The sequence below is a fragment of the Saimiri boliviensis genome, chromosome 7 (genome assembly GCF_048565385.1).
Source record: "Saimiri boliviensis isolate mSaiBol1 chromosome 7, mSaiBol1.pri, whole genome shotgun sequence".
Classification (NCBI taxonomy): Eukaryota; Metazoa; Chordata; class Mammalia; order Primates; family Cebidae; genus Saimiri; species Saimiri boliviensis.
In genome coordinates, this window is record NC_133455.1 from 117,650,350 (window position 1) to 117,678,095 (window position 27,746).

At 40.7% G+C, this 27,746-nt stretch overlaps 1 protein-coding gene across 2 annotated transcripts in view; it reads right to left on the reverse strand.

Annotated features, from left to right (window-relative positions):
* BORCS5 (BLOC-1 related complex subunit 5) overlaps nt 1-27,746 on the reverse strand; it is a 97,691-nt gene that overhangs the window by 2,578 nt on the left and 67,367 nt on the right. Inside the window, exon 3 of one of the 2 annotated variants that reach the window (XM_003934525.4) lies at nt 26,578-26,735. In XM_003934525.4, coding sequence (XP_003934574.2) covers nt 26,578-26,735 — 158 coding nt within the window. The other variant, XM_074403272.1, reaches the window with a different exon arrangement.

The window sequence follows — 27,746 nt, forward strand, 5'->3', positions numbered from 1 at the left end:
GTGACTTTCAAGGTCTCACAGTGACAGAATCAACACTGGACCCCAGATCCCCTAAGTCCAGCAGCTCCCCTGTTTTACACGTATTTCCTGAGCAAGAGCCTGTACCACTGATGCTACATGAGACTTTCGTTGGCGCGTGACACGGCATTAAAGAGGACTGGATCACGTGAGGGGAAAGTTACTACCTTTTCAATGTTTCCCCATTCTTCACTGCAAAGGAAGTCTCCACTTAGTGCAGGCAGCAATGGAATATCTGGAAAAGGACAGTAAAACTGGTAATGCCATTTTTGATGTCTCTGCCTTCTGCTCTTGAGGCAATGCTGCCCCAATCCATAATCCTTGCCTTTGCTCCATAAACTTCCAAACGCATGCTCATCATAACGTATTTGATATGACTGTAGGCAGTAAACCAGTATCTCGAGCAATTCTGAACCACCGTTTTGGCAATCTAGGGACATGTCCTCCTTTGCCTTTCCTATTTCTATTTTTGGCACAAGGATTCTAACAAGATAGCGTGTATACCGATAGCCTTCTGGATAAACAGAGGTGTTATGATATCACCTAGGGTCGCCTCACTGAATACTCCATAGCCATTCAAAAGACCCAGCTTGGCTGGGTGCAGTGGCTCACACCTGTAATCCTAGCACTTTGGGAGGGTGAGACAAGCGGATTGCCTGAACTCAGTATGAAACCAGCCTGAGCAACACAGCGAAACCCTTTCTCTATTAAGATACAAAAAATTATCTGGATGTGGCGGTGGGTGCCTGTAGTCCCAGCTGCTTGGGAGGCTGAGGCAGGAGAATCACTTGAACCCGGGAGGCAGAAGGTACAGGGAGCTGAGATCACACCACTGCAACCACAAAGCTGTTTGTGAAATGGATAGTTACAATTTTTGTTCCCTGCACTCATCAATCCATTCATCCACCAATAAAACAATGGTGAAGATGACAGGTTCTGGAGTCAGACTACCTAGGTTTAAGGGCCACCCTCAATCCAGTATCTGTGATTTTAGAAAATTTCCCAGAAGGGTGATTCCGCGAGAGCAAGGATTTGGTGTGCTTTAAACCCTGCTATATCCCCGATACCCAGCACATAGCAGGTCCTGAATATTTGTTAAATAAATGAATGAAAATCTATGTAAGCCTCAGTTTCGTCATCCGTAAGGTAGTAGGGATAACAACAGTGGCTACTGATATGACTGTCCTGAGGATTAAATGAGATACTGCATGGAGAACATTATTATACGGTCCAGGACACAGTCAGCACTGGGTAAGTATAAACTACTAACACGCAGGCAACAGTTACTGAGTAGCATCACATGTCATGCACCACACGAGGTCCTAGGATATAGATATCGAGAACCAAAACTACTTATACCCACACGGCTTACTGTGTACGTAATATGAATTTTCTTTTCCATTGTTTCTGTTAACATGACTTTACTATTCCAAGAAACTCAGGCCCAGAAACATAGAAATTGCAAATAACTATTTCAGGAACTTAAAAAAATATTAAATGAGGCTGGGCGTCGTGGCTCATGCCTGTAATCCCAGCACTTTGGGAGGCTGAGGTGGGCGGATCACAAGGTGAGGCAATTGACAAGATCATCCTGGCCAACATGGTGAAACCCTGTCTCTATTAAAATAAAATTAAAAAAATAGCCGGGCATGGTGGCATGCACCTGTAGTCCCAGCTACTTGGGAGGCTCAGGGGAATCACTTGATCCCGGGAGGCGGGGGTTGCAGTGAGCGGAGATTGTGCCACTGCACTCTAGCTTGGTGACAGAGCAAGACTCCATCTTAAAAAAAAAAAAAAATGAACTAGCTGATTTTTGAATAGAAAGTGAACAGACTCTTTATTCTCCACAGCTCTTCCCTCCAAACCCTCCCCTTGCCGTGACCACAGGACCAAGTTCTAGTCAGTGGTGTGAGCATGCAGAAGTCTCTCCCGGCAGCTTCCAGGCACCTTCCTGAAAGGGCAGCTAGCGTGCTCTCTGTGTTGCTTCTCTTCTTCACTGTCCCTTCCTCAACTCTGCTCCTGCTGGAATGCAGGTGCAGCCCACGTAGACCATGAGAATAAGGAGGGTTACATCCTTGAGTTGGCAGATACTGAGCTAGAAGAAGCCTGGGTCCACGAGGATGTTGATGGGTAAGAGTAATCCAGGCCTTATACAAAATGAACTTTCATTTTGTATAAGTCACCATCATTTGGGGTTTCTGTAACACTAATTAATACAGTCATAAGATTTATACTGACAGATATGAATGCTGGCCAGGTGCGTGGCTCATGCCTGTCATTCCAGCACTTTGGGAGGCTGAGGTAGGAGGACCACCTGAGCCCAGGAACTCAAGATCAGCCACGACGACACAGTGAGTCCTCATCTCTACAAAAAATAAAAATTAGCCAGGTGTGATGGAACACACCTGTAGTACCATCTGCTCCAGAGGCTAAGGTGAGAGAATTGCTTGATCTCAGGAGGTTGAGGTTGCAGTGAGCTGTGATCACAGCACTACACTCCAGCCTGGACAAAAGAGCAAGGCCCTAACACGGAAAAAAAAAAAAAAAAAAAAAGAATGCAATAAAGCCTTTGCCTTCAGGAACTCATCATTTACTCAAAGTCATACTTCAAAACTTTGCCCTACAGATTCATATATCATCTCTGGTGCCAGTTCATTTCAAAGGACAAGTGAAAAAGAAGGGGAAACTAATTGGGAATATAACTGCAGGTCTCATTAAGGTATGAGGCATCCGTAGAATGTGTGCAAAGTTGTTCCAAATACCTTATATCAGTGGTATAGGCCCATGCGCCCACTTGGCTGGTCCACTCAATAAATGGACTCAAAATATTAACAAATCAAATCCAGAAATATACAAAAAGAATAATACATCATGACCAAGTAATACTTATGTCAAGGAAGACAAGCTTCTTCAACATCTGAAAAATCAAGCAGAGTAACTTGCTATTTCAACAGAATACAGGTTAAAATCTATGATGGTCTCAATAGATATAAGAAAAAGCATTCAACAAACTGAACATGCATTTATTATGGAAATTGTCAGCAAAGTAGGAACAGAAGGAAACTTCCTCAATCTGATAAAGGGCATCTATGAAAAACCTACAGGTAACAACATGGTTATTGGTGAAAGACACTTTTCTCCCTAAGATTAGGAACAAGGCGAGCATGTCTACACTCTTACCACTTCCATTCAACATTGTACTGAAGATCCTAGCCAATGCAATAAATTAAGTAAAAGGCAAACAAATTAGAAAGGAATAACAAAAGGGTCTTTATCTGCAGACGACATAATGCACTTAGAAAATATTTTAAAAATCTACTAAAAACTATTAAAATGAAGTCAGCAAGGTTGCAAGATACACGGTCAGTATACAGAAATCAACTGTATTTCTATGTAACAATAATGACAGGACAATGGAATGAAAGAATACTATTTACAACTGCATCAACAACATGAAATACTTGGGCAAAAATTCAACAAAATATATATAAGATCTGTACACTGATAATACAAAACATTGCTCTGAAAGATTAAAAAGGATCTCAAAAAATGAAGTATATCAGCATGTTCATGGATTGTCAGATTCAATACCGTCAAGGTGTTGATGCTTGCCAAATTATGAGATTCATTTGTAATCCAATAAAAATTCTAGAAGGCATTTAAAAAAAAAAAACAAAAAAAAAACAAAACCAGGTATTGGTTAGCTGATTCTAAGTACACAGAATGGCAAATAAACAAACAAAAAACAAAGTTTGAAGACTTTTACAGTACTTGATTTCAGGACTTAGGATAAAGCTACAGTAATCAGGTTAGCATGGTGCTGGCAGAGAGACACACAGATCAATGAAATGGAAGACAGTGTAAAAATCATCTAAAAACGTATGGTTAATTGATTTTGTTGTTGTTTTTGTTAAAAGGTTCCAAGGCAATTCAATAGGGGAAAAAGTTTTTCAATAATTTGTGCTAGAACAGGCGTCCCCAAACTTTTTACACAGGGGACCAGTTCACTGTCCCTCAGACCGTTGGAGGGCCGCCACATACTGTGCTCCTCTCACTGACCACCAATGAAAGAGGTGCCCCTTCCTGAAGTGCGGTGGGGGCGGATAAATGGCCTCAGGGGGCCGCATGTGGCCCGAAGGCCGTAGTTTGGGGACGCCTGGGCTAGAATATCTAGATATCCGTACAGAGAAAGAATGAACCTGGACCCTTACACTTTGCACTGCATACACAAGAAATTAACAGGGAATGGATCACAGATCTGAATATGGAAGCTAACCTACAAAATTTTTAGAAGAAAATATTTAAGAAAAATCTGCTACCTTGAGATATGCAAAGATTTCTAATTTTCAAAAAGTGTTAACCATAAAATAAAATCGGTTAAACTGATTTTCATCAAACTAAAAACTTCTCTTAAAAAGAAACCATTAATGCAATACCACTGATTTGATAATGGTAAAAATTTAAAAAAAGAAAGAAAGAAAGAAACCATTAAAGGTCCGGGCATGGTGGCTCACACCTGTGATCACAGCACTGTGGGAGGCTGAGGCGGATGGATCACGAGGGTCAAGAGATCAAGACCATCCTGGCCAACATGGTAAAACCCCGCCTCTACTAAAAATACAAAAATTAGCTGGGCGTGGTGGTGTGTACCTGTAATCCCAGCTACTCAGGAGGCTGAGGCAGGAGAATCACTTGAACTGGGAGGCAGAGGTTGCAGTGAGCCAAAATCGCCCCACTGCACTCCAGCCTGGCAACAGAGCTAGACTCCATTTCAAAAAGAAAAAAAGATACCATTAAGACCATTAAGAAAATGAGGCCCAGAATGGTGGCTCATGCCTGTAATCTCAGCAATGTGGGAGGCTGAGGCAGGCAGATCTCCCCAAGTCAAGTATTTGAGACCAGCCTGGCCAACATGGTGAAAGCCTGTTTCTACTAAAAATATAAAAATTAGCCAGGCGTGGTGATGTACATCTGTAATCCCAGCTACTCAGGATACTGAGGCAGAAGAATCTCTTGAACCCAAGAGGCAGAAGTTGCAGTGAGCCAAGATCACACCACTGCCCTCCAGCCTGGGTAACAGAGCAAGACTGTCTCAAAAAAAAGAGAGAGAGAAGGAAAAGGCATATTTTATAGTATTTTCATAATATTTTGACAAAACATTCATATTTTCTTCCCTTTAAAAATAATGGGCAAATTAGTAGGGCATAGTAGTGGGCACCTGTAATCCCAGTTACTCGATAGGCTGAGGCAGGAGAATCGTGTACACCTAGGAGACTGCGCCACTGCACTCCAGCCTGGGCCACAGAGCGAGACTCCGTTTTAAAACAAACAAAAATAAGTAAAAAAGAAAATAATGGGCCAAAATAAGCAAAGAAAGAAAAAAGTTCACAATATATATATTGAATGACAGTCTTGCATCCAGAATATGTTAATAATTCCTATAATTAAACATTAAGAAAAAATTTCAGGGCCGGGCGCGGTGGCTCAAGCCTGTAATCTCAGTACTTTGGGAGGCCGAGGCAGGTGGATCACGAGGTCAAGAGATCGAGACCATCCTGGTCAACATGGTGAAACCCCGTCTCTACTAAAAATACAAAAAATCAGCTGGGCATGGTGGCGCGTGCCTGTAATCCCAGCTACTCAGGAGGCTGAGGCAGAATTGCCTGAACCCAGGAGGCGGAGGTTGCAGTAAGCCGAGATTGCGCCATTGCACTCTAGCCTGGGTAACAAGAGCGAAACTCTGTCTCAAAAAATAAATAAATAAATAAATAAATAAAATAAAAATAAAAATAAAATTTCAAACTTGAGATCTTTTCAGGAGAACTGAAAACATTACTGAATTACTGAATTCCTGAGGGGCAAATATGGGCTAGAAATGGGTTAGAGGCTCAGGGAAAAATCCTGCAGGAGATCATCTGGAAGTGAGATCTCACCTTGGGACAAAGGAGTCAAAGAGGTGTTAAGAGTCAAACTGTGAATAGTGTGAAGATTTTGCCCTGGGCAAGGTTAAGTAAATTGGACTACAAATCAGGAAGAAAAAAAAAAGTAGGTAGTTATTTGTCAATTGTCACAACAGAATTCCTTTGCTGAAGCCCTGCCTGACAGTGTGGAAAGAAAAAAATTCTGTTGGGTTTTCAGATTCTTCCAAGGACTCTGGAGACTTCCAGCTTATGACAATGATGATCTCGAATCCTATCCTTTGTCTCTGGATAGTTACAGCTGCCAAATGAGGAGCAGTTACTCATGACACTAATGCCCACTAAGGCTGCACATCTAACCTCAGAGGGGCCCTGAGCTTCATGGAAGCGGCTGTCCTGCCTGAGCTGGAGTGGCAGAACGGAATTCAATTGCCTTCAGATCTGCTGGCTTAAATTCTCAGTGGTTCACATGGCAAGATTGAGCCAGAGCTTTAACCTCTGCTGTGGGCAGACCACCCAGACCCTGCAAATGACCTGTTTAGACATCTGAAATCATTCCTGAGCTCAAGCTGAGTGACTCAGAGTTTGTGGGGAGGGGAGAGAGCTTCTACAGAAGCAATAAAATAAACAAAAAATTAATGTGAAGTTGAGTAACCATTCCAGGTTTCTGACTAAAATATACATCGTTTATGGATAAAAACAGTGGTATCAGACAGAACCTTGCTTCTGCAGATGACTGATTACCTTCGTGACCTTGAGCCAGTTACTTAATCTCGCTGACCCTCAGCTCCTTTGTCACCTAAACTGGGGACACTGACAATGCCTACCTCACAGGGTTGACGTGAGAATTAAATGAGATAACATGTATAAAACACCTAGAACAGCCCCCCACCAAAAAAAGGAGCTCCATAAATAATAAAATGTATGTGAGCTGATGTCTGAAAACCTCTTTTACATGAAGAATGAAAAAGCAAGATAAGAAATGTAGGATGAACCTGGAAACCATCATTCTCAGCAAACTGACACAAGAACAGAAAATCAAACACCACATCTTCTCACTCATAGGTGGGTGTTAACAATGAGAACACATGCACACAGGGAGGGGAGCATCACACACTGGGGTCTGTTGGTGGGGGGAACTAGGGGAGGGACAGTGGGGGGTGGGGAGGGATAGCATGGGGAGAAATGCCAGATACAGGTGATGGGGAGGAAGGCAGCAAATCACACTGCCATGTAGGTACCTATGCAACTATCCTGCATGTTCTTCACATGTACCCCAAAACCCAAAACGCAAAATATATATATATATATGTAGTATATGAAAGTATATACTACATATATATATGTATATATATGTGTGTGTGTTATATATATATATATATATACTACATACATATATATACATATACATGTAGTATATGAAAGCAGAAAAAAAATGACATTTTGTGGTATCCAAATAGATACAACGTACCTGTTATAAAGGTAGGAGCTTACATGGATGCCTCATCTTGGTTACGGTAACTATCTTCAAGGCTTACACAATCACTCAGATGACAACTTACCATTGTGTTTTTTTGCTGACATGTTTTATTTTGTTCTGTACTTCTGCTACTGAAAATCTTACAACAGAGTCACATTACTCATCCCCCAGTTTCCTGAATCATTTCGCACTACGTAATAACCAAAATCATTATTCACCTACAAGTCCTTCCATGTTTTGGATCTATGTGTTTAGCCATGAGAATGAGTAACTATTACCACTGTTTGATGCTATCCGATATGGTAAAAATAAAAATACATATGTTTACATGCATACATGTATATTTTTCAAAACATATTTTGAAAGCAAAACCAAATGCTTCAATAAATGGTATCCTCTCCAACAAGAGTACAGTGCTTCAAAAACTTCGTTACATAAAATTTCCTGATAAAATAAGCTTTGATGATGGTGTGAGACAGATGAGTCATTCTATGAAAGATGTCACTGTGGTTTGTTTTTTTGAAGACAGGATCTTGCTCTGTTGCCCAGGCTGGAGTGCAGTGGCTTGATCATAGCTCACAGCAGTCTTGAACTCCCTGGGCCCAAACAATCCTCCTACCTCAGCATCCTGAGTAGCTGAGACTACATGTGCATGCCACCATGCCTGGCTAATTATTATTACTATCATTATTTTGTAGAGATGGAGTCTCACTATAATGCCCTAGCTGATCTCCAAACTCCTGGCCTCAAGCCATCCACCCCCACTGCCTCCCAAAGTGTTGGGATTACAGGCATGAGCTACCACACCTGGCCTCACTGTGCTTGACGTAGTTCTTTTCAAAGTAAAGGCAAACTTTCCAAATTAGTGACATATTACAAGGGCTTATTTTAAGTTAGAGAACATGTACAACACAACAGTAAGAACTTCATAGTGTACATCTTTTAAATTCTAACAACTTAAGATATAGATAGACACGAAATGATCGAAAGCAAATTTAATAACCTCATGGGTTGAAAGAAAAATGAGTAGGTAAACTGTGTTTCACAGTTAACAAAATTCACATCCATAGGATCAATAGACTCATTTTTCTATCCCCAAGATACTTAGGTATAAAAGAAATGTTAAAAACAAGAAAGACTGCATATGGACTTAATCAAGACCGCATTTGTTATTTATTTATTTATTTTGAGACTGAGTCTCGCTCTGTCGCCCAGGCTGGAGTGCAGTGGTATGATCTCGGCTCACTGCAACCTTTACCTCCTGGGTTCAAGCGATTCTCCTGCCTCAGCCTCCTAAGGAGCTGGGATTACAGGCATGTGCCACCATGCCCAGCTAATAAAATATTTTTAGTACAGATGGGGTTTCACCATGTAGGCCAGGCTGGTCGCAAACTCCTGACCTCAGGTGATCCGCCCACCTCAGCCTCCCAAAGTGCTGGGATTACAGATGTGAGCCACGGTGGCAGCTCAAGACTGCATTCAAAAAGTCACTCATCCTTCCCACCCTTTAAAAGTAATGTTCAGCTTTCAATGTGGTGTCTCTCAGTTAACGTCAATCTCAAGGTCAATTTTTATTTGCTCTCAATGGATATCTCACTTTCTCTGCACTCATTCTACATTTAAACTCCTATTTCCCAAGGAGGTAAGTTTAGAAATACAGAGGCTGGGAGGAGGAGGAATGATGGGTCAAGGCCAGATAATCAAAGGCTGCCTCTTTTTAGGTTTCTAAATCCATCCCCAGCTTTGTTCTTTCTTTGGATGGATTTCCTTCTGTGTTCAAAATGTAATCAACACACAGTGATATGTAATTCTGCTCTTTTATTGTAAGTACTTTGTAGCTAAAGGGGGTAAATGGAAAAGTAACAATTCATCTGGTTGTACAGCTATTCAAATAATACACTCTGAGGTCAGTAACAATCTGTTATTTAAAGATGGGCATATTGCTGATTTTTAGCAATGTAAGCTTGCCCTTCAAATCCTTGACATCATTAATAATTCATTACCATTAAAAAAAAAGTAAGTCAGAAGGCCTGAATTTAAATCCTACTAGTTAGTGAACTTGGGCAAGTCACAAGCTGAATCTCAGCTTCTACTTTTTAAAAGTGAGGATAATAATGTCTAATGTTTATCCTACCTCACGGCAGTGTTGTAATGGTTATGAGATGATATATGTAAGAATGCTCTGAAAACAGAACACTGCTATAAACATGTATGTTTATATTCTAACAATGAATGGTCAAATATGCTTGGAAGTTTTGTTTTTCATGGTAGTAAAACTAAAAAGTTCCCAAATAATAATCACATTCAAAGAAGACTGCCACAGTGTTTTACATAAAGCTTCTGAAATTCAGAACTACCAACTCTCCCAATTAGGAAGCAGTTAGCCTAACTATATAAATCAGTACTATCCCTAGGGCAAAATCTGGCCTTGGAATTACAACTGAAGCCATTTATCCAAAGAAGATATACTAACGGCCAATAAACACATGAAAAGACATTCAACATCATTTGACATTAGAGAAGGGTACATCAAAAGCACAAAGAATACAACTTCACACCCACTAGCATGGCTGAAATTAAAAGGCAGACAATTCCAAATGTTAGTGAGGGTGTGGAGAAACTGGAGCCCTTGTGCATTGCTGGCAGGCATGTAAAATGATACAGCCATTTGGAAAAGCAGTCTGGTCATTTCTCAAGAAGTTAAACATTAAGTTACTATATAGCCAGCAATTTCACTTCTATATACCCAAGAGAAGTAAATTATATGTTCACCCAAAAACTTGTACACAAATTTTTATAGCAGCATTATTCATAATAGGCCAAAGGTAGACACAACCCAAAAGTCCATCCACTGAAAAATGGATATACAAAATGTGGCCTATCCATATAATAAAATATTCTTCATCCATAAGAAGATATAAGATACTGATATAAGCTACAACATGGATGAACCTTGAAAACATTATGCTAAGTAAAAGAAACCAGACACAAAAGGCCACATATCATATGATTCCCTTTATATGAAACACCCACAATTGGCAATCCCTAGAGACAGAAAGTAGACTGGTGGTTGCTGGGGAATAGGGGAATGTAGGTATGGGGAGTGACTGCTGATGTACATAGTTTCTTTCTAGGGAGATGAAAATGTTATGGAATTACACAGAATGATGGAGTTGGACAACCTTGCAAGAATACTAAAACCACTGAAATGTACACTGTAAAAGGGTAGACTACATGAATTATGACTCAGTTTTTTACAACAATAAAATAAATATATTCAAATACATTCAATTCCGTGTATCAGACCCCCGAGAGATATCAGTAGTGGATCACGGTTATTCTTTCAATCTGACTTGGACTCAGAACCCTTCCTGACACCAAACCCCAGATGGCCACTTTGGAGCTTAGAAAGATGAAGAAACCTATTTGGCAATCCGGAAGTAGACACTATGAAGGTGGCTCTAAAACAGATTGCTGAGGCTAATTAAGACATTTTTAATAATAAAGGAAGGTGGTAGCTGAGTCTGCAAGAGGAACAGTCCAAGGTAAAAAGGTGTTTTCATAAGATCCTGCATCTTTAAATTAACTATACCATGCCTTAACACCAAAATGAAGCGTGAGATGCCCATTCTCAGCAATTTCCTTGAAACGTCAAGCTTGCTTATTTTTAAATGGACTCATACAGACAGTATTCATTTTTTTAAATAAAAACTATATATTTACAGCATACAATGTGATGTTTTGACATACATATACATAGTGAAATGATTTCTATAGTCATGCTAATTAAAATACCCATCTCCTCACATACTTACTATTTTTGCTTCTGACATCTTCTTCAAGACCTTTCTTTTTTCCACTCTGCGAAGCTGGTGCTTGTGTTTTCATACGTTGGCTACCCACTGATTTGGTCTTTGACTCCTGTTATTAGCTGTCTCTACTCTGAAGAGTAGGAGGCCCACTACCACAAATCAAGATGTGGCACATTCTAGCCTACCTGCCACCTCTATCCCCACCAGACCATGGCTACTTGACCTGCAGTGGAAATTCAGACAGATTATAAAGCTTAGGGTATGTCAGGCTGCAACGAAAGCTTTCAGGGTCAACTACCTTCTTTCTGGCTGCCCAACCCTCCTCCACATCATCATTCTCATGGAGGATTTGGGAGTCCTCTGTATGAATCTTTCCTGGACACCTCTCTCTTGCACAATGGACAACAATGGACAGATGTTTTCCTTAATTACACCACAGGCTGAACGGCACCAATTACCACATACTGAAAGGCGCCAATTACCATACACTGAACATTTTGAGTGACCTTGTTTCTGAAGACAATAGTTTGCAATGGCAGCCTGTAAGAATCAACTCTTGCCATTTATTCTCATAGGCGTACCTTTGATCTGTCAACCAGACAAGAGAAATCCCTCTCTGGTAAATGTCAGTCCACATACTCTAACAGAAACAAAACTGGCATCCATACTGGTGGACTATTTCTTCTGGTAATCAATGCACATCATGTTAGAATGATTTGGTAGGTATAATCCAGTTAATAATTTACACAAATTCTCTAGTTATTTTAATTACTATGATAAATTAATATATAACAGTTGCAGCTGCTATCCATTAAGTATCTACTAATTGTCAGATACTGTACTGTGCAGTTTACACTCATTATCTTTATACCTCACCACACTCTCATAGCAAATGTCACTCTCCTATTAGAAATGAGACATTAGAAATTCAGAGGTAACAAAAGGTGCTCAGGGTCACATAGCTCGTACTAGCAGTGAAGCCAGAATTCAAACCCATGCTTTTCAGCCTGATTTTTGCCTATCTTTTCTAAAGGGCTAATTAATTCAAATGTTAGCTCATTTCAATTAAATACATACCATGTTGAGGAGTGTGTTAATGCCTTTTTGAAACCCTTAAAAGATTAACTTAACGGCAATTTTTTATGCTGTCAAATGGAATGGAAAAACACTTTGGTGCTTACTTTTCTAATAATAAAGATAATGAATTACCAGACAAAACATTGACATTTACAAAACAAAAACTGAAAGCAGACCAAAGGGAACAAACTATTTGTTAGCAGATAAACTTAAATGACATTTTCACTGGCAGCTCGTTTGTACACTTTGTACTCTTGACATCTTGCTTGTACAAACATTTCACAATTTTTGACCTCAGCAAGGGGGCTTAGACAAAGCAGTCTTCATCTGTAAAAGGAAGGGGGTGAAAGGGTCCTGAGCACCCCCACCCCTCCTTTTACAGATGAAGATTGCTCCAGAGGGGGCAAGCACTATGTCTAAATCACACAGCTGGGACTGACCGGGTCAGGACTGAACTCCAGATCTCCTGATTCCAAGGGCCATCAAAATTGTCCCAAGCGACCAACGTCTACCAGTGACATTTCGTTTTCCGTATTGTTCTACTATGCTTTACCCAATGAATTATAACTGTGTGTGAAAACTATGATCTAAAGCAAAGTTTTTCAAGACACTATTTCTGACCATAAGAGAAATAAAAATCTATTGTTAATCAATGTCAAAATTCAAATGACAAAATCAAATCAGACATCTTAATGTCCATCAGGTATTAACAGGAACCTGCTCGGGTAAGCTTGAATCAGCAGTGAGCAGGGCATCAGTCAAAACTGCACACACGTCTGCTTCCTTCTGAATTACGTAAACCTTCCCCGGCTCCTTATTCGTGTACCACTTCCTGTTGCACAACAACAAACAATGAGGCCGACTGTCGCCAATGTTTTCATTAATTACACCACAGGCTGAATGGCATCGATTTCCACATACTGGACATTTTGAAGTCACCCTGTTTCCTTTGTTCAAACAATGTATCTAAATGTCTCATTAAAAGAACAGATTTTATTCAGGTCTTCAAGAGAATTAAGAGATATCAGAATGGCAGGAATTCGAATTGCATGACTTTGTTTCAATAATGACTTTATGACTTGCCCAGCTTCCCCGATGCCTTCTTACCCTTGGTATCACGTCTAGGTGGAAAAGTGGGAAAGAAATCCCAAAACCTTTATTAAGCAGTTTTCAAAACTAAACAGGCAGATTACACCTCCTCCCCACAAAAGGCCTTGAAAATAGCACTGGCACAGCAAATAAGGAAAAGAAAAACATTACAAGTAAAAATAAAAGCCTGAGGATACAAGTCCTACTCCTCCCTTTCCTTGGGAGACATTTCCTTGGGTCCCATGAAGGACAGCGTTGTAGAGCACATAGATATCTGAGATCCTCTGCTGCCTGGAGAAGGCTCCGCCTTAGTCAGAGAGGCACCCCAGCCTTTCTGACTAATTTGAGGCTCCCTCTCTGCAACCCCTCCAGAATGGCAGTGAGGAAGGATGAAGCCCCTCGGCACGAGTCCACTCTCTGTCCACCTTCTTTACTACCACAGTGCTCTGAGACACTGGTAAAAAGCCCCATTCATTCTCCAAAGGTTTGAAGTATGGAAAAGTTATTCCCAAGGCAGGCAGAGTTGCCACTTCAAGAATGTAAATGTGGAGTCTTCACAGCTATTTTAAAGCACTGTTGCATCCTATAAAGACTGCTTTTGAGATGTGTAAGTGTATTGATACTGTGACTCTACGCAGTGAGCACTGTAAAGGAATACAGGGTAAGAGAACGCACTTGAACACTGGGCATGAGCAGGAGACAGGCTGAAAGAACAAGCCCTTAAAGAACTGGAGACAAAGGACAAAGACATGGAGAGGAAGCACAGCTTTCGAGTCTTGAAGGTGGATGTTGGCTCTGCACCTGCATCCCAGCTTCACTTTCGATAAATGTGTAACCAGAAACACATTCAGATCTCTGAATCTCAGTTTATCTGTGAAATATACATGATATATGCAAAATCCCTATTCTAGACCTGCCACATGGTAAACATACAAAAATAACAGCTGTAACACTATTGCTGCGGTCACCACTACATCAGGAGGGGGCTGGAGAAGCTTCCACAGATATAGCAGGCGGATAGCGAGGAATGTCTCCAAGTCACACCACTACCCTGGACTCCCCTTTCCAATGTCCAGAATTAAAGGGAGGTAAAAGTAAGTTTGTGTGACTGAAGTGACGCACTCAACATCTGAAAACCTGAGCTAACGTAAGGAAACAATGTAAAACTGGGCTGTGTGCGCTATAATTCCCTCGTGTATGTACCCAAACCATCTGTGAACACAATCCCTTTTAGACTCAGAGAACAGAGCTTAGCAATGGCACACAGGGAAATACCTTACAGCTAAAATCCTCCACTCTGTGCCTGAAGAAAGACCCAAGATACCACATATGGGACAATGATAATATCGATATAATGATTTGGTATACTGCCACTGATGCTGCCTTGTGCTCCCAGGTGATGCTAGATGGCTGCTGAGGACATCAGGCTGGAGCCTGATCTAGAGTCCAGAGGCCCATATCATTCCCCATGCAGATGGTTGAGGCACCAACTCAACTTTACCACATAAACTGTTCCAGAAAAAACTTTCTGTGCACCAGGGAGGCATAAGGAAGGAGGTCCTTTCTGATCAAGGGAAGCTGAGACCTCCGGATGTGCCAGGCTGTTGGCGGTTGCCGATGGGGGAGCAGACACCAGCAGGAGGGGGCACAGCAGAAGTCAGGGAGCAGAAATGGAGGCTGGATATTTCAGGCTGGAACCATACGAATTTTGTGGATTTTACAGAATGCAACTATGACTATTATAATTTAAGATGGAGAGGCAGTCTTGTCAGTCACGACAAGACTCCAGAGAATCTAAGTCTCAGCAAGGGCAAAGAGAGAATTCGTCAACTTCCAGGGGGAAAGGGGAAGAGAGGAGGCTGGGGCACTTCGGGTTATAGGAAGACACCATCACTGAAATGATGCTGTATTGCGCCACTCATGTTCACACTCCTACAGAATAACATTCTGCAATCCCTCCTCATCTTGCTGCATTTGAAAGAAATGACTTTTATTCCCCCAGAATAATCCTTTCTTTTACATAGCTCTGTATGGTCCTACAGAGTCCTTCCACATTCATTATGCCTTTTCCTCTGGGCTCCAGGTTGGCTGTCAAGGGCAGTTTCCAGCAATGGTGTGATAGGACCTTAGACAAGTGAAAAGCTCTCTACTCATGTGTAGAATGAAAACTATGGAGGATCACCAGGATGCCAACTAAAGCCTTACAAAATTACAGTCTGTCAGCATGGGCAGAAGAAGATTAAATGCTGCTTCAAGCTTTAGGGACACATCTTGAAGAAATCTCTTGGGAATCCCTGAGATCTAAAACAATTAAGAGACATTTTTAAAAGGTGTATAGATCTGCAAGTCTCCTCCCAACTAACAACAGAGATAGTAAATAAGACTCTAGTTCAGAGCATTCAGATAACCACAACAATGAGCAGATCGATAGTAAAGAACAGAATCTTGGGATCTGCTCAAATAATCTGATAAATTTCAGATTTAGACAGAGTTATAAAGAGCCTTCTGGTTAGCTCAGCATTGACCAGCAGGTCTTTATATTAAAAGTGCCTTTCTGGGAAGGCCTTCTGGGTTACCCCATGTAAAATTTCTACCCTACTGACATTTTGTATCCCCTTACTTTTTTTTTTTGAGACAAGGTCTCACTCTGTTGCCCAGGCTGGAGTTTAATGTCACAATCTTGGCTTACCACAACCTCTGCCTCCTGGGTTCAAGCAATTCTCCTGACTCAGCCTCCTGAGTAGCTGGGACTACAGGCTTGCACCACCACGTCTGGCTAATTTTTGGATTTTTAGCAGAGACGGGGTTTTACCACGTTGGCCAGGCTGGTGTTGAATTCCTGACCTCGTCATCCACCCGTGTTGGCCTACCAAAGTGCTGGGATTACAGGTGTGAGCCACCATGCCCAGCCTACTTTTATTTTTATTTTTTTTAATTCTTGTATTTCCCATCTTACAAGCCATCTATTTCATTTTTTTTTTAACCTTATTTATTGTCTATGTCCACAATGGAGTGTAAGGTCTCTAAAGGAGGGATTCTTATCTGTTTTGTAGTGATATTTGCTTGACACCTACAAGAAGGCCTGACACAGAGCTGACTCTGTAAGCAGACATGTAAAGACACATACATACAAAGTTATCAGAGACATATGTTTATCTTGTTGAGTCAAAAAGCTGCAGGCAGGGAGACGGAACTGTCATGAGGTTCATATATTGTGAGGGAAAAAAACAACAGAGGCTGGGTATGGTGGCTCATGTCTGTAATCCTGGCACTTGGGAGGCCAATGTGGAAGGACTGCTTGAGACCAGGAGTTCAAGATCAGTCTGCACAACCTAGTGAGACCTCTGTCTCTCCAAAAACAAAACAAAACAAAACAAAACAAAACAAAACAAAATAAATTAAAGTTAGCTGGGCATGGTGTCATGTACCTGTAATCCTAGCTGCTGGGGAGGCTGGGGCAGAAGGATCACTTGAGCCTGGGAGATTGAGGCTGCAGTGAGCTATGATTATGCCATTGCACTCTGGCCTAAGTGCAGAACAATACCCTCTCTGTAAAAAAATTAAATTGAAAAATAAAAGTGCCAGTACCAGGCCCTACTCCAGATCCACTGAGTCAGAATATCGGAAGACAAAGCCTACCCATCAGTTACAAGAAAAAAAAAAAGGACTTCAAATTAAAAAAAAAAAAAAGTAATGCATGTTTAAGATAGAAATCTGTAAAACATAGAAAAAGAGAAGCAGGCTAAAACAAAATACCACTGAAAAGCTCATCTCTAAAGGGACCACAATTAAGTCACTGTCATGTTTCCTTCTGTCTAACCATTTATTAAGAATATTTAACATAGCCAGGCATGATGGCTCGCACCTGTAATCCCAGCACTCTGAGAGGTAGGAGGATTGCTTGAGGCCAGGAATTCAAGAGCAGCCTGGGCAACACAGTAAGACACTGTTTCTACCAAAAGTTTTAAAAATTAGCCAGGTAGGTAACATGCCTGTAATTCCAGCTACTTGAGAGGCTGAAGTGGGAGGATCACTGAGCCCAGGAGTTTGAGGCTACAGTAAGCTATTACTACAGCACTGCACTCCAGCCTGGGCAACAGAGGGAGACCCTGTCTCTAAAACAAGATTGTTTGGCCACAGGCTGCATGCACTTCAGGACAGCTTTGAGTGTGGCCCAATAAAAATTTGCAAGCTTTCTTAAAATATTATGAGTTTTTGTTTTTTTTTTTGCATTTTTTAAAGCTCATCAGCTATCCTTAGTGTTAACACATTTTATGTGTGGCCCAAGACAATTCTTCCAATGTGGCCCTGGGAAGCCAGAAGATTGGACAAACCTGCTTTAAAATAAACAAAAGAATATTTAACACAGTTTAAATCACACTGAATAGAAACTATTATATCTTGCTTTTTTGTTTTTTACTTACTGTTAAAAGTATAGGTCTTGGTTTTCATTGGCAGGAGGACTTAAACCAAGTGAAATTTACCATGGAAACTTGCACCAGGCTTTCTGAATCTCAAAGTTGGGGTGCAGATGCACTTTAGGAATCTAAATTTGAAGATGACACAGATGTTCAAAGTAGCTCAAAATTTAGTGTACCCCGAGAACACATATAGACTGTATTTCCCAGCCTCTCTGAGTTAGCTGTGGCCATGTAATTGAGTTCTAGCTGAAGTCATTGGCAACACTCATAGGTTTGGCCTGTAAGAACCTAGGAGTTAGGTGCTAGTCCACTCTTTTTTCCCTTTTGCTACTGTTCTTTGGGGACGGCAGAGCCAAAAGATGGAAGGAACCTGAATCCCTGAACTCGATGGAGGAGAGCTACCTGCTAACCAGAAACATCCACCCTGAACAAAAGCAAGAAATAAACTTCTGTTGCATTTGAGCCATTACACATCTTAGAGTCTATTTATAGCTGCAGCCTAGCTCACTCTACCTAATGCAACCCTGCAACCCTTATAACCTTTATTTTCTCTGACAGAATGAGAAAACGGATCAGTCTCTAGGATGAAATAATTGAAGAATATGTAAGTGGTTCATCAAATGATATTTGTTAAACATCTACGACGTGCCAGGCATTGTTCTAGGCACTGCAGCAATGCTCAAATTTGCTAAAAGTCTTGTTTCTCTTCATTGAGAGGAATACAGGACAGGCAATATCTTTTCCCAGCCCTGGTTTCATTTCCATAACCCAGAAGCCCTCAATACTGGCTAGCTGGCTTAGAGAATGCAGGTTCTCTGGGGTTCCTCCCAAGAGAGGAGGCTACATGGGGCCTCTGACACTGCCCACTCTGGTGGACTGAAAATGAGCAGGGGACGGAGAAGAACAGGGGCTCTAGAACCTGGCACTGGGAAAGCTGGCAGAGTCAGCTGTCTGGGGGCATGTCTAGGGCAGGCAAACTGGGGGGAAATGGGGCTGCTGTTCACACATGCTCACATGTCACTGTCCAAAAACGGAATGGAGTTTAAATCTCAGAGCAGTCAAATAACCGGGCTCTGCTCATACCTTGCCAAAAAACATAAGCCTATGTTTCCAACAGGCAAGTAATAAACTAGGTTCGGCCCTCTTCCAGGATTTCTGGCTTTTGGCAGGACAGTGCTGGTGTAAAGGAAGTGTGGGGCCTGGCCCAAGGAAGCCCTGGCATACCTTACAGTCCACCGAACCAGAAGCAGCCCACTCCCCCACCTGGATTTCCTGCCACCCAGGGGACCAGTTTTATTTCTTACAGAAAAGAAAGGTTGCCCAAAAGACAAGAAGGGGGAAACTATAATTACGTTATAAGGTCTTAACCTGGAATTTATGCCGGAGTAACTTGTGACATAGAAAGGGACCATAAAATTTTCTTGAAATGTCTTGCCTCAGTATTTCAGCAAAAAGAAGCCGACATCCCATGTCCTTGTCAAACTTTGTAGTTTTGAAACAGGTACTCCCAACCCATTTTACAATTTCAGCTCAAGAAAGCAGCCACTGAAGCCATATTTAAAAGCAGCCACAGGAATCTAACAATGTTGTTATTTAAAGGAGATTCGGTTCACGGTGTCAGGGTGATAGCAGCGGTTTCACCTGGCCAACAGCTCACCCTAACCAGGCTTTTCACTGAAGGAGTTCAAAGTGAATGCTAATGCCAATTCAGACACTGATGCTCTGTGCAGCACTCGGAACAACTCATTTAATCTGGATCAATCTCTCCCCCTGGGAGGACACACAGTACAGGAAGTCAGGTCAAATACTTGGAAAATGACTCCAACTGGGTCTGAAACATGACAGTATCGAAGACAAAAAGAGATCCCTGCCCAGCCCTGCGTGCAGGCCCACGAATGGCAACTCTTGTGCATTCTTTCAAACACCAGTTGAGGACCTACCATGTGAAAAACGAATAACCAAAAATGAAATGAAGGACTTCAAAGAGGCAGAACAGATGTAGTAATGGTGTGGTGGAAAAGATGACTCCCCTTCTAAAATAATCTTAATCGTTAACTAACACAAAGATGTCCGGCAAATCCCATATGCATTTGGAGGTCCTTGGTTTCTTTATTTGCACAATGAAAGGGCTAAATTAGAGAAACTTTAGGGCCTCTTTATAATCCTGTGCAATCACATGGCTTTCCCAGGATTGCAACTTACCAGTTCATCTGAACCCCCACTCCATGCTTCATTATTGGTTTATGTTGATACAGTATGTTTATCAATGCATCTAAGAACTAAAACAGGTGTTACCAGAATCATATCATGAATTTACTCTCAAAGTCTTTCTCCAAGTACACAGGAACTGTAACAAAATAAACCTTGTGGCTTTATCTTAGTTACGAGGGTGTTCTAATCTATAAACATATTTATGCACTGACAGCAACTAGCCTGAGGCAGAAACAAGACCCAGTGCAGTGATAAGAGAAGCTCCAAAAGTCTGTGCTGCGTCTTCCTGGAGCTATACATTTACCACCAGCCTCCTCTCTCCCACAAGGGAAAACACTCCTGGAGAGGAAGCACACTCCTTTCTCGCTGGCTTTTCAGTTACCCCACATTTCAATGATGGATGTAACCTATAACAACATGTCTATCAGCTTGAATCCTTAGCTAAAATGATGCAATATACAGGAAATCCCCAAAATCACAGGCAGTCATGTATCCACAGCCTAGAAGCCAAGGACTAATGGCTTGCCACCATCCAGCTTCATATTTCTCAAGACCCATGTTCCTCAGGCACGAGCATGCTATCCACAAAACAGAATAAACAGCTAAATTCACTACAGAAATTCCAAAAACTACATATTCGTGGCATGAAAGGAATCATGCAGGGTTTGAAGGAAACCACAGCGGGCTAAAAAAAAAAAAAATTTTTTTTTTGGCCTCTATTTAGTTCTTATACTTGGGTTAAGAGCAGAGCTTAAAATGGGACAATATTTAGACAGCTGCTGGTATCAAGTAATTTCATATGGGCCAATTCATGGCAAGTGGGATAGGCCTTTTTCCTTGATTATCATTTATATTTAAAGCAGTAACAAGAGCTAACACTACAGTGCCTACTATATGGCAGGCATGGTCCCCAGTACTGTACCAAGAATAACTCACTGAGCCCTCACAAAAACCTGAGGTGGGTGTTACTTTCATGCCACTGAACAGAAAAGAAAACTGAGGCTCAGAAGAATTAAGGAACTTGCCTGAGGTCACACAGCTAGTCAGAGATGGAACCAGGATTGAACCTTGACAATGTGGCTCTGGAGTTTACACTCAGAACCATTTTGCCAAACTGTCCACAAATACAAAGCAAATACAAGTTGCCTGCCTCAACAGAGCCCTCAATGCCTTGTGGCACTCATTACTGTACCCAGTCACCATGGCCACTCAACAAATGACCCCCCTCTTCTCCACAGAGGATACACAAGCTGCTGAGTGGGACTGATCTCTGCTGGGGGCCCTCCTGTCATACACTTGCCTGCACCCTCCCTGTTCTCTCAAAACAAAAGCCCCAAGGGCTTCAACTCTTGCCTCCTTAAGGATTTCAGTCTAAGAATCCCCCTTTCTCCTTCATCTTCTGATCTTGTCTCTCCTGCCTCTTCCCCCTCAGCCTGTACACATGTCCAAGTGTACCACCTGCAAGAAAAAAAAATCCCCTTTGATCTTCATCCACTTTTAATTTAATTTTGGCCACTATCTCACTGTGTGATCTGGGCAAAGTGCTTACTTTCTCTAACAGGCTTTAATTTTTGCATCTGAATAATGAGAGCACTAGACCAGAGGGTCTCTAAGGTCCTTCCAATCCCAACATTCTGTGGCTCTTAATGCAGAGATTTCTCCAAGCAAGCTCACCGAAACTCAGGCCAGTTTCTTCATTGTCCCTGAAGCCCCAAAGTTAATTTTCTTCTAAGACTGTCAAGCTATTCCCCTGCAGCAATGCTCCCCTCTTCCTCTCATTTCCTAAATCCTTTTTTTCCCCAAAGACCTAGCTTAAACCCTGTCTGCTCCAGGATCTCCAGAACTTCAGTTATAAATCACAAATGAGCATTCCTTTTCAACAGTGTCTTTTTCATAGTTCTGTTCTGTATATCTTCATTCCCTCATCCAGGCTAAATTCTCAAAGAGCAAGGACCATGTCAAATGTCTCTGGAACCCCCAAAGAACCTCCCATTACATGGGTCTGCAATAGCTGTTCAACTCTGCTGGCTGAGGGGTCATCCTATTGCCACTAAAGGAACTAGTGGTCAAGGTACGTCACTAGATTCCCTGAGTGTAAAGGAAATTACCTCCATTCTTCTTCCTCACATACACAAATCTGTAAACATAAATTTTTCCTTCAAGACCATCATCCACATTTAACATAAGGAAAGCTTAGCTAGCTCTCTGATTTTCTTTTATCTGAATCAGAAATAGTTATAGCCATGTTTCCCTTTGATCCAGACTTAAGTGATCAAAGGTACTGTAATTTTAGGGACCTCTAATTGATCCCGGTTCTATACTTCCACTAGTAGATATTCGCCATGGTTATTAAGTTCCCTCACTTTTCAACACATAGCATTACGTTTCTTCCTCACCTTTCCAACCAAATTTCCAGGAAACATCTGGAATAATATCAGAGAGTTGGTGTTTGATCAAAACGACATCCTCTGCTTTACTCATTTGGAAGTGACTAATTTCAACGCTTATGTCTTAAGTGAACAAAGACGGATGGATATGATTCAGGAGTTTGCTAACACTCACCAACAGAGACGCAATGGACACATTACATCACCAATGCAAGCCCCAAAACGGTGCTCACCTCCTCTGCCTGAGAGCGCTGCTGAAGTATTGCTCAGTACTGTGAGTGCTAAGCTCTGTTTTGCAATAATTTTGGGTAATTATTGACTATTCAAAGTGAATCCCAAAGTTCTTCAAACAGAATTTGTTTATTTTTTGAGAACAGGTCATGATCTGTCACCCAGACTAGAGTGAAGCTCTCTCGGCTCACTGCAACCTCTGCCGCCTGAGCTCAAACCATCCTCCCACCTCCCAAATAGCTGGGACTACAGGCACACACCGCCATGCCTGTCTAATTTTTTTTTTTTTTGCCTTTTTGTAGAGACAGGGTTTCACCATGTTTCTCAGGCTGGTCCTGAACTCCTGGGCTCAACTAATCCACTTGTCTTGGCCTCTCAAAGCACTGGAATTATCGGCATGAGCCATGTCACCCAGCCAAACTCAGTTTACTTTTAAACGAATGCTCCAAAACACTGTTTCTAACCTGTTTACAAACTAAAATCACCTTGAGCACCTTCATAAATACCAACAGCCAACACCCCACCACCCCAATCCTATCACCTTCAAAGATTTTGATCTAATCAGTTTGGAGATCCAGACATCGGTATTTTCTTAACAGCACCTCAGCTATGCTGAATGAATTAAAATATCATTGTTAAATATTTTGGGTATGACAGCATTGTGACTGTATCTTTCAAAAGGACTGAGTTCTTTGTATGTAGATGTACTGGTAAAATTCAAAATAAAATCTCTATTTAGTTACTAGTATTGTACCAAGCTAATTTCCTGGTTTTGATCATTGTACTAAGGTTATATAAAGTTTTAACTTTAGGGGAAGCTGCATGGGGCAGGGTATACAGGTACTCTCAAATTATTTGTGACTTTTCTCTAAGTGTAAAATTAATTCAAATTTAAAAATTATTTTTTAAAAGAATCCTTCGCATTTGAAGATATATGCTTAAATATTTATGAATGAAATAATGTCTGGGGTTTCACTATAAAATATACAGTTGGGGGTGGCAGGGAGTGGGGATATGGAAGAAACGGGTATTCACAAGTTGATAATTGCAGTGGCTGAATGAGTATATAAAGGTTCACTGTGTTACTCTGTCTTCTTCAGTATATGTGTAAAGTTTCTCATCATATATATTGGAGGAAAAAATTTCCGAGTAATTTTAACATGTAGCCAGGGCTGAGAAACACTGCTCTGAAGTCTTGAAAATGTGTTATAATGAGAAGCTCTGTCTGGCACTTCTAGCTACAAAACACTTTCCCCAGCTCTCTAACATCGAGCCAGTCAGTTAATCTCTCCGTACCACACCTTCCTAACTGCAAAACAACAGACATGGATGAGAGGACTTTATTTTTTTCCTTGAGACGGAGTCTGGCTCTGTCGCCCAGGTGGGAGTACAGTGTGGCTCGATCTGGGTTCACTGTAACCTCCACCTCCCAGGTTCAAGCAATTCTTGTGTCTCAGCCTCCCGAGTAGTTGGGACAATAGGCATGCATCACCACACTGGCTAATTTTTGTATTTTTAGTAGAAATGGGGTTTCACCATGTTGGCCAGGCTGGTCTCAAACTTAGAGGACTTTTTAAAAAGAATAAACATCAAAAAGCCAATTTATTATTATTCTAAGATCTGAGAGTTAATGTCACAGTTAATTAATTTCTAGCACAATAGTCAAAACGGTAAAGTTTGCCTTGGGGTAGTGGTTCACAACTGTAATCCCAGTGCTTTGGGAGGCTAAGGCAGGAGACTCGCTTGAGCTCAGGAGTTCGAAACCATACTGGGCAACATAGCTACACATGGTAGCACACACCTGTAGTCCTAAGCTACTTGGGAAGCTGAGGTTGGATAATCACTTCTGCCCAGCAGTTCAAGGTTGCAGCGAGCTATGAATGCATCACTAAACTCCAGCCTTGGTTACAGCATGAAACCCTGTCTCTAAAAAAATTAAAAAGATAAAGTCTTATGTTTACAATAGCATTTCCCAAAGAATGTTCTAAAATCACTACTCTACCTGACAGTAACAGATGTTACCCAAGATAAGTGTTTGGCGATCAAATACTTAGTTTTCAGAAACGAAATACAAAGTTTCAAAAATCTTTTTCTTTACTGTGAGACTCCTAAAAACTTTAAATGAGATAATAATATGCTTTGGGAGTTTCCAAGGAGTGGTAAGGGAATATGCAAAATGTTTGACCTTCTTTATATGGGACTAGTTTTGTTGAACTTATTTTAGAAATAGTGCTTAAGACCACTGGTTCCCAAATCCCAGCTAATAGAGGGTGGCATCAGTACCATTTGGTAACCTTATGTATTAGTCTGTTCTCATGTTGCTAATAAAGACATACCCAAGACTGGGTAATTTATAAAGGAAAGAGGTTTAATTGACTCACAGTTCCACACGGCTAGGGACATGTCACAATCATGGCTAAAAGCAAATGAGGAGCAAAGTCACATCTTACATGGCGGCAGGCAAGAGAGCTTGTGTAGGGGAACTCCCCTTTATAAAACCATCAGATCTCATGAGACTTATTCACTATCATGAGAACAGCATGGGGAAGATTCAATTACCTCCCTCTGGGTCCCTCCCATGACATGTGGGAATTATGGAAGCTACAATTCAAGAGGAGATTTGGGTGGGGACACAGGCAAATCATATCATCTTATGAAAATAATGATTCACAGACCACACCTAGACATACTGGGAGGAGGGGAGAACTCAGTATTAAAATAAATTAAAAACCCATATGTTGCCAATGAAGAGTCATGTTTGGAAATTAAAGCTTGGTGGACCATAATATAGTAAAATAAGTTTATAATATATGCAAAGCCACATCAGTGAAAAGCAATATCAAAGGTCATGTTTAATAGTTTTCCAAATAATAGTATTTAACCCATGAGAGAAGAGTATATGCATACAACATTTTATGAAAGCTAAGTACTAAAATGCTGGAGATGTTGGCAAATTTAAATCTGTCAGTATAACTAATGACTACTTTATAATCTCAAAGATGTACTACCTCCATTGCTAAATAAAAACTGTTAATCTGCAGAGATTCTTGCCCCATCACTTGAGTGCCTTTCCATGTCCATCTTCTTCTCTCACCAGAGTTAAAGGGCCATTTTGTTAAACAAATCTGGGAGTGCCATTCATGTAAGTGGTTTCTACAACAAACAGTTCCTGATATTTCCTTGATATTATAGTACATCAGGTATCAGGAATATAAACCCCTTCTTGACTGAAAACTTTGGAAAATGTATTTACTTATTCCTTGGTGTCACTAGAACTGTGCTGTGCTGCAGCTGGTCAAAGACACATTTAAGTGCTTAAAGGAAGTACCTACTTACTGAGATAAATAATTATACAATATTTATATCATGCCTTTCAGTTTACTAAGCACTTTCACATGAATTACATTGCTTCGTTTCTCTAAAAAACTTTGTGGGTTAAATAGGCATAATTGTTTCCATAAAACCAGTAAGAATCACTGAAGCTTTTTGTATCAAGACTCCTGCTTTGAAAGAAATTCCAATCTACTGGGAAACAAAATATAAATTATACACAGAAAACTGTTAAAGTCAATTCAAAGATATAATGGTAGCTAGAGCAAATAAGTATTGCAGGACTTTACATATAAGAATAATAGCTAACACTTACTGAGCAATTTGTCAGTCAGCGCTTAGGGTAAGTTACTACTATCAGCCCCATTTTTCACATGAGGAAACTGAGACAAAGAGAAATTAAGCAACTTAGCCAAGCAAATCAGTTGTGATCAGGATTCAAACTCTATAAATGAGCCTAGCTCCGTGGACCACTTTTTTCAACATGACATTTTACTGCTAGGAAAAAGTAATCTCCTCCAAGCAATAGTGACAAATGTCAATCCAGAGTTGCAGACAATCACAATAACCAGTCAGCAATGTTATTTTCCTGCAGTACATTACCTCTTTGATTCGTTTAACCAAAGCATTCTGGTCAAAAGCAACGGCCTCTGCACACTGATGCAGGTGATCTTGATATCGGAGGCAGAGCTGCAACACCTGCTGAGAGTCCAGTTTCTCCAATTTGGCATTTGTTGGGGAAGTCTGGCCACTCAATAGCCCTTCAAAGGAGAAAAAAAATTAAATTAAATTAAAATTACTGCTAATAAACTTGTGAATAAAAATTACCGCTAATAAACTTGTGAATAAAGTAGTTTAATAAGTTCATTGAAGACAGGGTAAGAATTCAATTTAATCTTGGATCTTCTGTTATATGTTAATGACAATTGTTGCAAATATTATTTATGGAGCATATGCTATGTGCCAAGTACTTTTGCTAAATGCTTCCTGTACACTATTTTTCATATTCACAACTGCCCTGGAAAGTGAGGTAGTATTAGCTCCATTTACACCTGGGGAAGCCAAGACACAAGTAACTTTCCAAAAGTCACATAGCTAGTAAGTGGTTTCTCCAAGACAGAGCTCCTGACTTTATTACATCTCATCAAGGAATATAAATATAAATCCCTTATTAATTGAAAATGTGGGAATATAATTTTTTAAATAATGAAAATGGTTTTCTGAAAAACTGAGAAAAAGAAATGTATATAGAAATGGCTACGAGATGCTAAAATGAAGATATTTATCAAGTAAACAGACTGTCAGCTAACAGGCCAGAAACTCTCATTCTTTACACTTTCTTTCAACACCAGTTTAGTCATGTAACCATTAAACTCCCCTGTATTTGCATAGGGCATTATATTTTCATAGGTATGTAGCAGAGCAATTAGTAGCATTTGCAGGAGAAGAAATCAATTAAAGAGGCCAAATGATGCCCACATTCACAAAGCAAAGCCCAGTCGAGAACTTAAGCCTATTGCTTTCTGCCAAACCAACAATTCTCAATTGTCAGAACCCCTACACTCTCAAAAATTACCAAGGACCCCAAAGAGCTTTTGTTTATGTGGGTTCTATCTTTTGATATTCACCTATAAAAATTAAAACTGAGAACATCCTTAAATCTTAAATCATTTAAAGATAATGATAACCCCTTTCCACGTTAACACAAATAACTTTTTTTTTTTTTTTTTTTTGAGACGGAGTCTTGCTCTGTCATCAGGCTGGAGTGCAGT